The following is a 17,211-nucleotide window of genomic DNA, read 5'->3' as shown; positions in this document are numbered from 1 at the left end:
GTTTTTCTAGTCAGCATCCACCCTTGACCTCAACTAATCAAGTATATTTTGTTTATGTGGATTCTTTCGTTCAAGTCATAATTATTTAATTGAGAAGGTGTTTTAGCAAGTCATTGATGTAATTTGGTCTAAATATCACAAAAATCAACAATTACTGAGCAAGAATTCTTGTAGCTGGGCAATGCATAATAACATGAGATAGCAATTCAGTTATTAATTATTGTACCGTATTTTTCGGACTATAAGTAGCGGCTTTTTTCATATTTTGGCTGGGGATGCGACTTATACTCAGGAGCGATTTATGTGTGAAATTATTAACACATTATGATATCATTTCATATGTTATTTTGGTGTTTTGGAGTGACACTGATGGTTTGGTAAACTTGTTAGCATGTTCTTTATGCTATAGTTATCTGAATAACTCTTAATAGCTATGGCCACGCTCGCGTTCTGCCTTTGGCAATGTGTGTTCAATTGTATTATTGACTTTTTTATATTACAATGCATGCTTTTAGTTTGTGGCGCTTTCACGCCCATGTGGGGGCGCACTTGCACTTGTTTACGTGAAGAAGAGCGCTCACACGCCAGAAGACGGACAGCTACATAGCTGTGAGTGAGTGGGCGAGTTAGCGAGAGAAACACGGCTGCGAACCTACGTTCATTGTTTATGCCTTTAAAATATCTCTACAGAGGCAACGACTGTGTGTATCATCTTTTCTGTTGTTGTTTGTTTTCCACCCCCGATCAGACACTTAGAGCCAGTTGTGTGATTGTTTGAACGATGTGCTAATGCTAGCGAACGCATACTAACCATTTATGTCCTTGCTGTAAGAGCACCTAATTATCATTTATTTACGTTGATGCGAACCTGTTTGGTATTGAGGACCAAATTGATTCAGCAAATTATATGGACGTCCAGCATTGTCATTTGGGAGTTCGCTGTATAGTCGGGACCGAGCCGTAGCGTCATGGTGAGGGCAGTATATTCGCATTTCGTTGTTCATGCACTGTACACTGTACATTTATTCAGCATGTTGTTCTCTATTGTATTTCTATATTAAATTGCCTTTCAAGATGACATATCGTGTCTATGTGTTGGATTTTATCAAGTAAATATCCCCAAAAATGAGACTTATACTCCGGTGCGACTTATATATATATTTTTTTCTCTTCGTTGGGCATTTTATGGCTGGTGCGACTTATATTCAGGTGCGACTTGTAGTACTAAAAATACGGTACTCATTACGGCCCATTTTATTCCAAGCCAAGAGGAAGTTGACGTTTTAACACATGAGACACCAAACCTATTGCAGGAAATGAGTAAATGCACTCTACGGCTTCCAATTCTGGTTGAAGTTCTTCAGGACCAGTCGTCTTTACAAAACATCTCCAGTTCAGGTTAGATTGTTTCTGAGCAGTGACCATAAACAACCCTTTTAAATCACATCACAGGTTTTTCATATTATTCAGGTCTAGGGACTGAGATGGCCATTCCAGAATGTTGTATCTTTTCCTCTGCATGAATGCCTTAACAAATTTTGAGCAGTGTTTCAGGTATTTTTCTTGTTGAAGCCTTCACTTTGTCAATGATGAATGAACATTATTCTCTAGAATCAGCTGATACTGACTGGAATCCAAATGACCTTCATATTTAACAACATTGTCAGCACCTGCACTGACCACACAGCCCCAGAGCATGATGGAACCACCACCTAATTTTATTGAGGGTGGCGAGTATTTAGAATGCTGTGTTCTTCATCCTCCACTCATACCACCCCTTATCATGTCCAGATAACTCAATTTTAGTTTAATCAGTCCATAGTAACTTATTCCAAAACGAAGCGAACTTGTCCAAATGTGCTGTAGCATATCTCTGTTGTTGGCATGTGTGCAGAAGAGTTTACTTTCATATTGCTCTCCGATTCTGCATTTCCTATTGCAAAGTGTGCTGAATAGCTGAACGACGCACGATGACACCAAATGTAGCAATGTCATGTTTTAGGTATTTGGAGCTGGTCTATGGGATGAGTTTGACTCTTTACACCAGAGGCCGGGAACCTATGTCTCGCAAGCCATATCTGGCTCTTTTGATGAGTGCATCTGGCTCGCCGCCAACCCATAACTTTAAATGTGGAGCCAGCCGGCTCATTTGACATGAACGAGCTGTGATGAGCTGATGGTCCATTCATATTTTTCTTGGACCTTCAAACATACGTCCAATAATATGCTTCAATTCAGTGCCCATTGGTTGTCCTCCCGTTGCGGACTGAACAGAGCTGGGCGCAAGTGCTGAGTTCGTTTAGCGCATTTAATTCTCTGCTCAGCTAGAAGCGGGGCTGGCCCCTCCCAATTCAATGCCGAGTGATCTGGAGTATATAAAAATGCGTAGCGGAAAATTAAATCATGAAAGTGAACTGCGTGGAACCTTAAGTCATAGAGGTCCGCAATCAGTTTGACTTCCATGTCTTTTTTGCCTGTCAAAATTGTCGTTCCTCTATTGCGCTTTTATACTTCCAGGAAATATATGCTGTGCCACACCATGATTGTATTTGTTATTTTCCAAGTGGTGAGTGCGCAACGATTGTAACACACCAAGTAACGAGGTCTGGATTTTCTAAACATTTATTTTAATCCCAACTCGGTGACTGCTCGTAAAAGCCGAGCGTGCCCTCACTCTCCTGCATGATGCGTTTAAATGCGCTCACAAAAAAAAAAAAAAAAAAAAAAAAACATCACAGAGCTGACTCGGACAAGCTGGCAATAGAACATAAATAAATAAATAATTAAATATACAGTATATATATATATATATATATATACATATATATACATATACTGTATATATACAGTAAATAGACACACACACACACACACACACACACTGTATAGCTCTTGTGAAATCATATTCATATTTTAAAATAAGTTGGGTTTTTTGACTCTCTTGGTCAAAAAGGATCCCGCCCCCTGCTTTACACTATCTTTTGCCTCTGCCTATCTGAGATTTTTCTTGGCTTTAACTAGAACTGTACATGCAGTCTTTCATTTCCTCACTATGTTCCTCACAGTGGAAAATGACAGCTGAAATACCTGAGCTCACTTTTTATTTCCTTCCCCTAAGACATTGTTAGAGAGAAGGACAATGCGGTTATCTTCACTCAGGAATGTGGGCGTTGATTTATGATGATTTATGACCCTACCTTTGACCTTTGATTGACAGGTTGACCTTTTAACCTTTGATTGATGGGTTGACCTTTGACCCCCACCTGTCACCCCCCTCAATTAAGGGATTACCCGATGTTGCCCTTTGACCTGTACCTGTAGGGAAACAAGGAGGGGTTATGGGAAAGTGTGGGTGAGAAGGGACCTGTGTCCAGGCATGTCCGGATGTCTGGTGAAAGCGATGTGCCCTTTGACCCGTACCTGTTGGGAAACAAGGGGGGTTATGGGAAAGTGTGGGTGAGAAGGGGGAACGTGTCCAGGCATGTCCAGGCATGTCTGAACAAAACCCCTAAGAACCATGGGATTTGGGTGGGTGTGGTCTGCGTGTAGGCTAGTTTTGTAGCATTGTTAAGTGAGCATTTTGGTGGGGTCTGCGTGTAGGCTAGTTTTGTAGCAATGCTAAGTGAACATTTTTTCGATGAGTAGCAACGAGGTAAGATCAACCATGATCAACGAGACGTGTGTAAGCATTAGCAGCGGTTCATTTTCAAGCATTTGTGAAACTACAGTTGTTCTATTCAAGTAACTTCCTTCCGTTTACTCCAAAGTACAGCATCTTTCGAGTCTGAAGCTTGCTTGAACATTTCACCACAGATACTGCAGACAGAGCATCGACTTCAGCCCTAGTCAGCTTTTTGCTGCAACTATAGGTTGGTACTCATATATACATTTAGGCAAAACATTATGTATTTCAACCGGGTTTAATTCATTCTATTTCACAAAGTTAGCATGCTCTTTATACTTAAAAGTATCCAAATGAGAGTTAGTGACATACCCGTTTTGTTGCTGAAGAGTCTTTTCTCCCCAACTTCTCCCTTGCGATCCCGCAGGCCGACTGATTCGAAACATGTCTCAATACTCGACGCGAAACTCCGCCCTCTTCGATAGCTCCCGCCTACGGCGCAATGAAGCATAGTGTTCTGGTTATTGTGCAGTAGACCTAACATACAGTTTCAGAGATTTGCGCTGGTGAATGGTCCCGAAGTTTAGGTTTGAGTTTTCTTAACAGACTGTAATATATTTGATATAAATAAATACCAAATGCTCCAAAATACTGTAAATAGTGTTCTTATTCTTCAATCAGTTAATATAAACATCTATGATGTGAAAGATGTTATAGAATGTATAAGGTAATAATGTGTAGAACATGAAAAGCATAACATAAAATGCTGAATATGAAAGAGTACTGCATCTGAAGTGTTAGGTAGATATTATGTCAATGTTAATAGTGGTAATTCTTGGGGTTTGGGGATTTACTTCCAACTACAAAACACATTGTCTCTAAACTCTGTATATTTAGACATTTATGGGAATGTAACTTTTTCGTTGTTAGTAAGTTTATAAAGAGATTAGTGAGCGAGATGACTAAAGTTATACACTACATGAGATACTAATTCATTTACTTTTGGGGAGAAGTCATTTGTAACTGTAACTCATTACTTTTTAAAAGTAAAATTAAAAACACTGGTTACAAGTTAACTTTTGTGTTTAAGAACGGCAACTGCCGTCTTACTATTAAAATGAGCAAACATTAGGACGATTTGCATCTCAGTTTCATGACAAACGTATTAGTTGGAGAGTGTTCCATTTAAAAGACCCCCAACTATGACAAAACAAATGGAAACTAACATCCACTTAGAAACTAAAATTACATGACATAAAATGTTGAATATAAAAGAATGCTGCATCTGAAGCGCTGTATAAACAGCCTGTGTTAATACTTGTAATTCAGGGGGTTTGGATGACTTACTTTAAAACGCATTGTTTATAAACTGTATGCATATTTAAACATTTATGGTAATGTAATTATTTTATTGTTAGTATGTTTTTGAAGAGTTTAGTAAGTGAGATGAATAAGTTTATACACACCATGACTTACCAGCTCATTTACTTTTTTGGCAGAAGTAATTTGTAACTGTAACTCATTACTTTTTAAAGTACGATGAACAACAGTGGTTACAAGTTAACGTTTGTGTTTAAGAACGACAACTACCGTCTTACTATTAAGATGAGCAAACATTAGGATGATGTACAACTCAGTTTCATAGCAAACGTATTAGTTCAAGAGTGTTCCACTTAAAAGACCCCTACCATGACAAAAACAAATGGAAACTAATATTCACTTAGAAATTAAAATTACGTGACATAAAATGTTGAAAATTCAGGGGGTTTGGAAGACTTACTTACTTTAACACTGTCTCTAAACTCTGTATATTTAGACATTTATGGGAATGTAACTTTTTCGTTGTTAGTAAGTTTATAAAGAGATTAGTGAGCGAGATGACTAAAGTTATACACTACATGAGATACTAATTCATTTACTTTTGGGGAGAAGTCATTTGTAACTGTAACTCATTACTTTTTAAAAGTAAAATTAAAAACACTGGTTACAAGTTAACTTTTGTGTTTAAGAACGGCAACTGCCGTCTTACTATTAAAATGAGCAAACATTAGGACAATTTGCATCTCAGTTTCGTTAAAATTGTATTAGTGGTAGAGTGTTCTATTTAAAACATCAACTATCACACCAAAAACACAAAATATCGTCTTCTATGTTCAGGGGAGAAAAAAAAAAAAAAAAAAGTAACTTTTAGATTTATAGGTCATTGAGATTACAACATCCGCATGTTACTAACATAGATTTCTTACAATATAAAAAAGTAGATGGATATAAGTTAAACAAACTTAATTTTGAATATTAATTGAGTACTTTAATATTATTATAAAAATAAATAACATTATTTCAACAATATATATTGTTCAAAAAACATTATTTGAAAGCACATTATGCTTGGTTGAGATTGAGTCTTTTTGGGCTTGTTAGGGGATAGAGAGGAGCCACAAACGTGTTGACTTTTATGATAGGGATTAGAGAGGGGGGCACACACAGCCCCCAGATGGTTTTCTCAAACAGCCCTGTTTCCAGTTGAAGGTAACGGTACACAAAAACGTACATCAATAATAACAGATTAAGGATTTACTTCAAAACGCAATGTTTATAAACTTTATGCTTAATTAAACATTTATGGTAATGTAATTATTTTATTGTTAGTATGTTTTTAAAGAGTTTAGTAAGCAAGATGAATAAATTATACAGTACATGAGTTACTAACTCATTTACTTTTGGGGAGAAGTCATTTGCAACTGTAACTCATTATTTTTTTAAAGTAAGATTAACAAAGCTGGTTACAAGTTAACTTTATGTGTTTAAGAACGACAACTGCCTTCTTACCATTAAAATGAGCAAACAATAGGTTGGTGTACAACTCAGTTTCATTACAAACATATTAGTTCAAGAGTGTCCAATTTAATAAACCGAGTACCATAACAAAAAACAAATAGGAACTAATGTTCACAAAATTACACAACATAGAATATTGAACATAAACAATGCTACATCTGAAGAGTTATATGTTAGTATATTTTTAAAGAATTTAGTAAGCGCAATGAATAAGTTTAAACAGTATCCAGACCAAATGGACAGCCAGCTGAGTTCTACTAGCCATCTCCACCCCACTGCTAGTACCTGCAAACACCTACAACGCGATAAAACATACATCTGAAAGTGTCAATTTCAACAAGGGGACAAGGAGAGGTTAAAGGTAGGGGCAAAAAAGCAGGCTTCAAAGCCCTAGACAGTTATGTATTTAAAAATATCTGCAATGATACGATTATCTCGTTATTTCAAAAGATTTCCTGAACATTACTTTAGTACAGTACGCATTTGTTTTGTGCATATATTCATTCATTTCACATTACTTTAGTACAGTACGCATTTGTTTTGTGCATATATTCATTCCTTTCACATCCTGAAGAAATACAGAAATACTGATACAGTTGGTGTACCTTCTCTTACAAAACAAAATCATCTTGTAATTGCATAATAAGTGCTGTTTTGCAAACGTTTTCACTTAAAAAGTGCAACAAGCAACAACTACGGTACCTCAAAAAGCATACTGTACATATCTGAACAATGATGAGGGAATATGTTGGACCATTTTTAACCATCTGTCCTTTTGTATTCCAAAAGCTACCACTACGTACATACACTTATCTCATACCTGAGTCAATCCAAGTGAACTAAATAAATATTCAAAACAGTATATGTTGCGTTACCAAGTTTGATAAAAAAACATTCAAATAAGAGTTAGGTAGTTACATACCGGCGTTGTCAATGGCCATACGTGTACACAGTTTGAAGATGAGTCACCTTTCTCATTGGTACGATTTATTCAAAAATAATTCTAAAAACACTTTAGCCATAAAACTATTCATTTAACTTTCTGCTCATAATACAATTCAATGTAATTGAGGTGGCACTGTCATGACTGAATGTCTGACTGTCATGCATCATTGTGTAAGGTTTGCTTGTTCCTCCTCCTTCCTGTGTGGGGTTTACGACGGGTACTCAAGTTTCCTCCCACATTCCAAAAGCATGCATGTTAGGAGTATTTAACGCATCAAATTGGTCACATAATTTTTGGGGCTATCCGGAAATTAGTCTGGTAACCCTTCCATTTTGGAAGGATCTTTGTGTTTGAGGCATTCTCGTAAAGCCTCCTATTTTTACCCATTACATACTTTCCTGAAGACTTAAACATTGGCATTATTTTTTTTCTTCCTCAAAACCCCTGTTTTTTTTTTTTTTTTAATAAGAGCAACTTTATGTATCTTTTAATAAATTATAATAAAATGTATCCACACCATTTAGCAGTCTAAATTCGTCTTTTGAAAACCTCAGCTGTACACTCGCTGATGTCAGGCTTGTACAGAGTATTGTTTTCTTACACGCACAATTTATAAACCTGAATTACTTTTTTGCATGACCACAATAAGTAGGTAAACTGTACAGTTAATTGAATGATACATACTTTAAAAATGACCTGAAGAACCTTTATCAACATGGATTTTTCTTTAGAAACTCGGTAGCTAGGTTCCTGAAGGCATAAAAGATGTACTTTTCTCCAACAAAAGCTTTTGTTTTTTTAGTTCGAGTAATTACAGATATTTTTAATATGTCATAAAAACACGAAATACGACAATAAATACAACCAAGTCACTTTCGTGTTATGTAAGAATTTCAGTCCCAGTACTTGTATTTATTTATTTTTTTGTATGGTGTACATTTAAAGAGAATCACCTGAAAATATGTCTATTATACGGTAGCAGCTTTCTGTGATAATGTCATACCTGAAGTCAAATTATAGCCCAAATATTTCACGCCTGATATATTACATTGTTTCTTTTTTTTTTTTTTTTTTTTTTTTTTTTTTATATTTAATTATTTCAATGATTAATTATTTTTAATTAGGTGGCTGAGTGGTTAGCACGTCTGCTTCACAGTTCTGAGATCAAGGGTACAATCTCAGAGCTCCGGCCATCCTGTGTGGAGTTTGCATGTTAGCCCCGTGCCTACGTGGGTTTTTCTCCGCGGACTCCGATTTCCCCCCACATTCCAAAAACACGCGTGGTAGGCTGATGGAACACTCTAAATTGTCCATAGGTATGAGTGTACACGTGAATGGTTGTACGGGTCATTGTGGCCTGCGATTGGCTGGCAACCGATTCAGGCTGTACGCCACCTACTGTCCGTAGTAAGCCAGGATAGGCTCCAGCATAACCGCGACCCTTGTGAGGATAAGCGGCATTGAAAAGGAATGAATGTATTTTTAATTATTTTCATGATTAATTATTTTATGAACTTATTTTAAATCATTAATTTTTATTTAAAAAATGTTTAATGACTCATTATTTTAATATTTTAAATGATCAATTAATTTGTATTTCTATTTATTTATTCTATGATTATTTCAATTATTTTAATGATTTGTTTTAATTATTTTAAAAATTATTTCTATTAAATTGTGATTTAAAATTTCATTTTCGGATTCCTTATTTCAGCAGGTGGAACGAGCTGTAAGGTCTGAGTTACGTCGACGTCTGTTTGCCAGAAGTGGGTAGGGTAGCCAAAAATTTTACTCAAGTAAAAGTAGCGGTACTTCAAAATATTATTACTCAAGTAAAAGTAGTCGTCCAAAAAAATAAATAAATAAAATATACTCAAGTACAAGTAAAAAAGAATTTTATTTACCGGGCAAATACTGTAAACAAATTGGTCTTTCCAACCATCTCAGATTGTGTTATGCGCACCTATATCTTAATACATATTCTAAATGACCACAAATCTGCTGCATTATATACATGGGTTAAATATTAATATGTCATTGGTTCTCTATTGAGGTATCATCCAGGCATCCTCCACTTTATCAGCTGTGAGATTTTGGTGGCATGCCCTGAGAGCCCTAACTAAGTCTTTAACGCAGACTTCGGATCCACGATTCTTGCGCCATTCCTTCAGCAGCTCTCTGGCAGTCTCGTCCAAATCGTTCGGATGTCTCGTTGAGACGGAATCCAGTTTAGTTTCGGTCAGACCCAGCTGTCGTCCTAATCTACGCCAGTTACGACCCAAGTTTTCAGCAATCACATTTGCGGCAATGTCCAGCTTGGCTAAAAAGGGAATAGGAAGAGAAAAAGGGGAAAATACTTTATTCATTCAATTTGTGGTTTATAGTCCTGCGCGGCTTATTTCTGGATTTTTACAGGCCATTGAGCTGCAAGTGTTTTAGTGTAGTAGTATGTGGACACCACATTCCGAAAATTATGGTAATTTGTAGGTATTGAGATTGTCAATTCAACGTTTCTTTGGCATTTTTAATTCCATCAGTTACAAAATTGATCTAAACAGGCTTTTTATTTTTTCCCTAACGTATTCTTTTTTAACATAGTCAAACCTTTTTGGTTACTTTGCATTTTATCAATGTAATATTTAGTAATTTTTCATTTCATTTTGCATGTTCATTTCTAAAATTTTGCATTTATGTGTTAAAAATTTGTTTGTTTTACTTCTTTTTTTTTCTCATTTGAAATAAATCTTTTTCTATTTTGTGTTTAGTCTTTATCAAAAAAGGGGGAAAAAATCTGTACAATGCAAAACAAATTACAGGTAGTCCCCCGGATTACGAACGAGAATTACCGCAGAAATCGGAATTAACCCTTTAGGTGCCCCTAAATACCCCCTAAACCTCAAAATAACTATCCCAAAACATGTATTATACGTCGTAATAATAAAATTAAAGAAAAATAAAATAGGATACTGTACCTGCCATCATTGTTGGGGGATGGTATAAAAAGGTACACTGACGGCTTGTTCACAAGTGGGGACACAAGAGTTCTTGATTCGCTGATGTTTACGGTAGTTTTTTCTTTTCAACCACAGACACACCATAGAACACGTTGACCTGCTAGTGAAGAAACAGGTAAGTCGATGTGACTTATGAATCTTATTTAGAGCTTGGTCGAGCTGCTTATGCTACACCATTGCTTGCTGCATCGCACTCTACATCCTTAGTAGAATACAGAAAACGACCTGATTGGGTGTGCGCTCACTAGAATTACATTTATAAATTTCACCATTTTAATTCAACTTGTAAACAAATTATTATTAGCCATTGGGGATCCAACGATACAGTTAAGTCACGGTTCGGTATGAATTTTGATACAAGGTACACAACATAAAAAATACAAGTGTTATTTCTTTTCAATTATTTTGCTAACAAGCAAAAATAACAACACCATCATATAAACAATGTCATCATATAAACATGCATTATAGCGCATAATATTTATGTACTTACTTCTTACTGATCTGAAGAAATTTTGTATAAAAGTGCTGAGGACAATCTTTACTCTTTGTAAAGTGAGGCAGGGCACAATGTTGATTGCTACTGTTCTCTTAGCAGGTATGTTTACCACATGAGCAAAACATCTTATTTGTGGTCCCAGTCCATCTGTGTTACGTACTGAATTAACAATATTTGCAGCATTGTCTATAGTCACCGGTATGGATTGATTTGGCCTACTTAATTCCATTCAGTCATGGCGTTTTTTTTGTTTTGTTTTTTTTAATTCATCACAGTAGTATATGGACTATGTGTCCCATGATCACTCTGGGGTCACACAGCCAATGGCATGGGACTTGGGGGGATCTAACGAAGCACATCTAGGTTGCTATTTGATATCTAGTGTGTGCGCGCGAGTGTTGTTAGGCATGAAAAATAGTTAACAAACGCCACAGAAGTCGGGTCTGCTCATTACTGCACTACATCATTTGACAATCGACTCTCATAAACAGGACAAATTTGAAGTACAGTGCTTTTAATTTGCCACTCATTGTTCATCATGTAACCGTGAGTTAGAGCTCTGTGTCCTAGGATGTTAAGCTGTCTGTTGTCAAAGCGAGGTTATTCGTAGCAGCCAAGTCGGCAACAATATATTGGCGGGGTTCGTTGTCATTATCCTTAAAGACAGTCTTTTAGACTTAAAAAAAAAAGTCTTTTTAAATATGAACGAGTGGGGATAACATATCAGCTCACCCTAAAGTTTCTGTCTTTCCTCACATGCAATGATTCTCGTGCGCCACAGCTCCCACCTTACAGACAGTTAGAGGGAGGCTGCTGGCGGCAGAGTTTGTTTTTTCAAGGTGTAGCTGCGCCGGACATTTTTGCGGGAGAGACGACAAATATAAATTCGGAAAACTACATTTTGGGAGCGTTTCATTTGGATTGAATAATTTTGCGTATCGATTCGAAGACGGGCGTATCGAACGGTTCAATAGAAAACCGAGTATTGTTGCATCCTTATTAACCATGTGTGTCTCATTTTTTTGGGGTGTTTCATGTCTTTTAGGTGTGTGGCTGGTTCAATTCTCTTAGGCATCATTTAAAGAATTAAAGAAATCTACATAATCTTCTATTAAAAGTCTTAAAAAGGATAATCAGGTTCAATTGATATATGCTCATCTTGTTCCAATACCATTTCAATGTTTATTTGGTCCACAATGTTTTGTAATTCGGGCGGAATATCAGGTTAGAAAGAAAAGAAAAGAAAAGAAAAACAAAAAAAATCACAAACGTAACAGATTCTGAATCAGACAGAATTTCAGGAAAAGAAAGCAAACCTCGAATCAGACATATTAATATATGTGAAAACGTACTTCGTGTTCTTCGATGGTGGCAATCATTGGTCTCCCAGGATCTCTTGCAAATATAATAATGATAATAATACATTTTATTAGCAGAGCGCTTTTACCAATGCTCAAAAACGCTTTACAGTTAAAACAAAAACATCAAACAAAGTGAACAGAACAAAACAATAAAGAAAATAATTATAAGTTAAAAGCTTTAAAAATTTTAAGTTAAAAGTTTTTAACAGTTTTTTGAATGTGGGAAGGTCTGAACAGGTATGGATGGGTTTAGGAAATGAGTTCCAAATTGTAATAGGATGTGTTTCACTGGGACGCACTGACATTGGTCTTGGTCTTTGTATCGGTATTGGTCGAATATTTTTAGGGGTAAACAGCAAAGGTGGGTAGTAACGCGTTACATGTACACCGTTAAATTTACTTGATTAACATTTTGAGAACAATGTACTTTGAATCAAAGTTTTAATAGTCTGTACTTTTTACTTTTACTTGAGTCCAATTGTCAAGAAAAAGATAGTAATTATGAAGAAAGTATTTTCTCCATTAGAGGGTATAATGCTTCATTTATGTATTTTTTTTCTCACGTCTCGTCGGTGTACAGTGTGTGTCTGAGCTCTGTATTTTACTAAATTTATTCTCAATCTAACACTCGCCAAGTTTCCTTGCAAATATTTGTTTCACCAATAAGTGGAGCTGTTTTCTCAATAACATGATGCGTGAGTTTTGTTTTCTCCGTGCGTTGTTTGGATTTTCCTGTCGTCGTTGTACAATTCTTGGGACTATATGGCTAATAATAATTTGTTTACAAGTTGAATTAAAATGGTGAAATTTATAAATGTAATTCTAGTGAGCGCACACCCAATCAGGTCGTTTTCTGTATTCTACTAAGGATGTAGAGTGCGATGCAGCAAGCAATGGTGTAGCATAAGCAGCTCGACCAAGCTCTAAATAAGATTCATAAGTCACATCGACTTACCTGTTTCTTCACTAGCAGGTCAACGTGTTCTATGGTGTGTCTGTGGTTGAAAAGAAAAAACTACCGTAAACATCAGCGAATCAAGAACTCTTGTGTCCCCACTTGTGAACAAGCCGTCAGTGTACCTTTTTATACCATCCCCCAACAATGATGGCAGGTACAGTATCCTATTTTATTTTTCTTTAATTTTATTATTACGACGTATAATACATGTTTTGGGATAGTTATTTTGAGGTTTAGGGGGTATTTAGGGGCACCTAAAGGGTTAATTCCGATTTCTGCGGTAATTCTCGTTCGTAATCCGGGGGACTACCTGTAATTTGTTTTGCATTGTACAGATTTTTTCCCCCTTTTTTGATAAAGACTAAACACAAAATAGAAAAAGATTTATTTCAAATGAGAAAAAAAAAGAAGTAAAACAAACAAATTTTTAACACATAAATGCAAAATTTTAGAAATGAACATGCAAAATGAAATGAAAAATTACTAAATATTACATTGATAAAATGCAAAGTAACCAAAAAGGTTTGACTATGTTAAAAAAGAATACGTTAGGGAAAAAATAAAAAGCCTGTTTAGATCAATTTTGTAACTGATGGAATTAAAAATGCCAAAGAAACGTTGAATTGACAATCTCAATACCTACAAATTACCATAATTTTCGGAATGTGGTGTCCACATACTACTACACTAAAACACTTGCAGCTCAATGGCCTGTAAAAATCCAGAAATAAGCCGCGCAGGACTATAAACCACAAATTGAATGAATAAAGTATTTTCCCCTTTTTCTCTTCCTATTCCCTTTTAGCCAAGCTGGACATTGCCGCAAATGTGATTGCTGAAAACTTGGGTCGTAACTGGCGTAGATTAGGACGACAGCTGGGTCTGACCGAAACTAAACTGGATTCCGTCTCAACGAGACATCCGAACGATTTGGACGAGACTGCCAGAGAGCTGCTGAAGGAATGGCGCAAGAATCGTGGATCCGAAGTCTGCGTTAAAGACTTAGTTAGGGCTCTCAGGGCATGCCACCAAAATCTCACAGCTGATAAAGTGGAGGATGCCTGGATGATACCTCAATAGAGAACCAATGACATATTAATATTTAACCCATGTATATAATGCAGCAGATTTGTGGTCATTTAGAATATGTATTAAGATATAGGTGCGCATAACACAATCTGAGATGGTTGGAAAGACCAATTTATTTACAGTATTTGCCCGGTAAATAAAATTCTTTTTTACTTGTACTTGAGTATATTTTATTTATTTATTTTTTTGGACGACTACTTTTACCTGAGTAATAATATTTTGAAGTACCGCTACTTTTACTTGAGTAAAATTTTTGGCTACCCTACCCACTTCTGGCAAACAGACGTCGACGTAACTCAGACCTTACAGCTCGTTCCACCTGCTGAAATAAGGAATCCGAAAATGAAATTTTAAATCACAATTTAATAGAAATAATTTTTAAAATAATTAAAACAAATCATTAAAATAATTGAAATAATCATAGAATAAATAAATAGAAATACAAATTAATTGATCATTTAAAATATTAATATAATGAGTCATTAAACATTTTTTAAATAAAAATTAATGATTTAAAATAAGTTCATAAAATAATTAATCATGAAAATAATTAAAAATACATTCATTCCTTTTCAATGCTGCTTATCCTCACAAGGGTCGCGGTTATGCTGGAGCCTATCCTGGCTTACTACGGACAGTAGGTGGCGTACAGCCTGAATCGGTTGCCAGCCAATCGCAGGCCACAATGACCCGTACAACCATTCACGTATACACTCATACCTATGGACAATTTAGAGTGTTCCATCAGCCTACCACGCGTGTTTTTGGAATGTGGGGGGAAATCGGAGTCCCCGGAGAAAAACCCACGTAGGCACGGGGCTAACATGCAAACTCCACACAGGATGGCCGGAGCTCTGAGATTGTACCCTTGATCTCAGAACTGTGAAGCAGACGTGCTAACCACTCAGCCACCTAATTAAAAATAATTAATCATTGAAATAATTAAATAAAAAAAAAAAAAAAAAAAAGAAACAATGTAATATATCAGGCGTGAAATATTTGGGCTATAATTTGACTTCAGGTATGACATTATCACAGAAAGCTGCTACCGTATAATAGACATATTTTCAGGTGATTCTCTTTAAATGTACACCATACAAAAAAATAAATAAATACAAGTACTGGGACTGAAATTCTTACATAACACGAAAGTGACTTGGTTGTATTTATTGTCGTATTTCGTGTTTTTATGACATATTAAAAATATCTGTAATTACTCGAACTAAAAAAACAAAAGCTTTTGTTGGAGAAAAGTACATCTTTTATGCCTTCAGGAACCTAGCTACCGAGTTTCTAAAGAAAAATCCATGTTGATAAAGGTTCTTCAGGTCATTTTTAAAGTATGTATCATTCAATTAACTGTACAGTTTACCTACTTATTGTGGTCATGCAAAAAAGTAATTCAGGTTTATAAATTGTGCGTGTAAGAAAACAATACTCTGTACAAGCCTGACATCAGCGAGTGTACAGCTGAGGTTTTCAAAAGACGAATTTAGACTGCTAAATGGTGTGGATACATTTTATTATAATTTATTAAAAGATACATAAAGTTGCTCTTATTAAAAAAAAAAAAAACAGGGGTTTTGAGGAAGAAAAAAAATAATGCCAATGTTTAAGTCTTCAGGAAAGTATGTAATGGGTAAAAATAGGAGGCTTTACGAGCATGCCTCAAACACAAAGATCCTTCCAAAATGGAAGGGTTACCAGACTAATTTCCGGATAGCCCCAAAAATTATGTGACCAATTTGATGCGTTAAATACTCCTAACATGCATGCTTTTGGAATGTGGGAGGAAACTTGAGTACCCGTCGTAAACCCCACACAGGAAGGAGGAGGAACAAGCAAACCTTACACAATGATGCATGACAGTCAGACATTCAGTCATGACAGTGCCACCTCAATTACATTGAATTGTATTATGAGCAGAAAGTTAAATGAATAGTTTTATGGCTAAAGTGTTTTTAGAATTATTTTTGAATAAATCGTACCAATGAGAAAGGTGACTCATCTTCAAACTGTGTACACGTATGGCCATTGACAACGCCGGTATGTAACTACCTAACTCTTATTTGAATGTTTTTTTTATCAAACTTGGTAACGCTACATATACTGTTTTGAATATTTATTTGGTTCACTTGGATTGACTCAGGTATGAGATAAGTGTATGTACATAGTGGTAGCTTTTGGAATACAAAAGGACAGATGGTTAAAAATGGTCCAACATATTCCCTCATCATTGTTCAGATATGTACAGTATGCTTTTCGAGGTACCGTAGTTGTTGCTTGTTGCACTTTTTAAGTGAAAACGTTTGCAAAACAGCACTTATTATGCAATTACAAGATGATTTTGTTTTGTAAGAGAAGGTACACCAACTGTATCAGTATTTCTGTATTTCTTCAGGATGTGAAAGGAATGAATATATGCACAAAACAAATGCGTACTGTACTAAAGTAATGTGAAATGAATGAATATATGCACAAAACAAATGCGTACTGTACTAAAGTAATGTTCAGGAAATCTTTTGAAATAACGAGATAATCGTATCATTGCAGATATTTTTAAATACATAACTGTCTGGGGCTTTGAAGCCTGCTTTTTTGCCCCTACCTTTAACCTCTCCTTGTCCCCTTGTTGAAATTGACACTTTCAGATGTATGTTTTATCGCGTTGTAGGTGTTTGCAGGTACTAGCAGTGTGGTGGAGATGGCTAGTAGAACTCAGCTGGCTGTCCATTTGGTCTGGATACTGTTTAAACTTATTCATTGCGCTTACTAAATTCTTTAAAAATATACTAACATATAACTCTTCAGATGTAGCATTGTTTATGTTCAATATTCTATGTTGTGTAATTTTGTGAACATTAGTTCCTATTTGTTTTTTGTT

General features: G+C 35.8%; 3 protein-coding genes across 3 annotated transcripts in view; 1 reads left to right on the top strand and 2 right to left on the bottom strand.

Moving 5' to 3' along the window:
* Positions 1-17,211, bottom strand: part of gmds (GDP-mannose 4,6-dehydratase) — a 266,812-nt gene that overhangs the window by 34,378 nt on the left and 215,223 nt on the right. The window lies entirely within an intron of this gene.
* LOC130918606 (FAS-associated death domain protein-like) lies at positions 9,371-10,509 on the bottom strand. The gene is made up of 2 exons (XM_057840443.1): positions 10,379-10,509; positions 9,371-9,726 (listed from the first exon to the last, which is right to left on the bottom strand). The coding sequence occupies exons 1-2, from the start codon at positions 10,386-10,388 to the stop codon at positions 9,452-9,454; spliced, it is 285 nt and encodes a 94-aa protein (XP_057696426.1). The 5' UTR covers positions 10,389-10,509; the 3' UTR covers positions 9,371-9,451.
* LOC130918605 (FAS-associated death domain protein-like) lies at positions 13,262-14,499 on the top strand. Its single transcript, XM_057840442.1, has 2 exons — positions 13,262-13,392; positions 14,044-14,499. The coding sequence occupies exons 1-2, from the start codon at positions 13,383-13,385 to the stop codon at positions 14,316-14,318; spliced, it is 285 nt and encodes a 94-aa protein (XP_057696425.1). The 5' UTR covers positions 13,262-13,382; the 3' UTR covers positions 14,319-14,499.

This window comes from Corythoichthys intestinalis, chromosome 7 (assembly GCF_030265065.1).
Source record: "Corythoichthys intestinalis isolate RoL2023-P3 chromosome 7, ASM3026506v1, whole genome shotgun sequence".
Classification (NCBI taxonomy): Eukaryota; Metazoa; Chordata; class Actinopteri; order Syngnathiformes; family Syngnathidae; genus Corythoichthys; species Corythoichthys intestinalis.
This window is presented reverse-complemented; position numbering and strand designations above follow the sequence as displayed.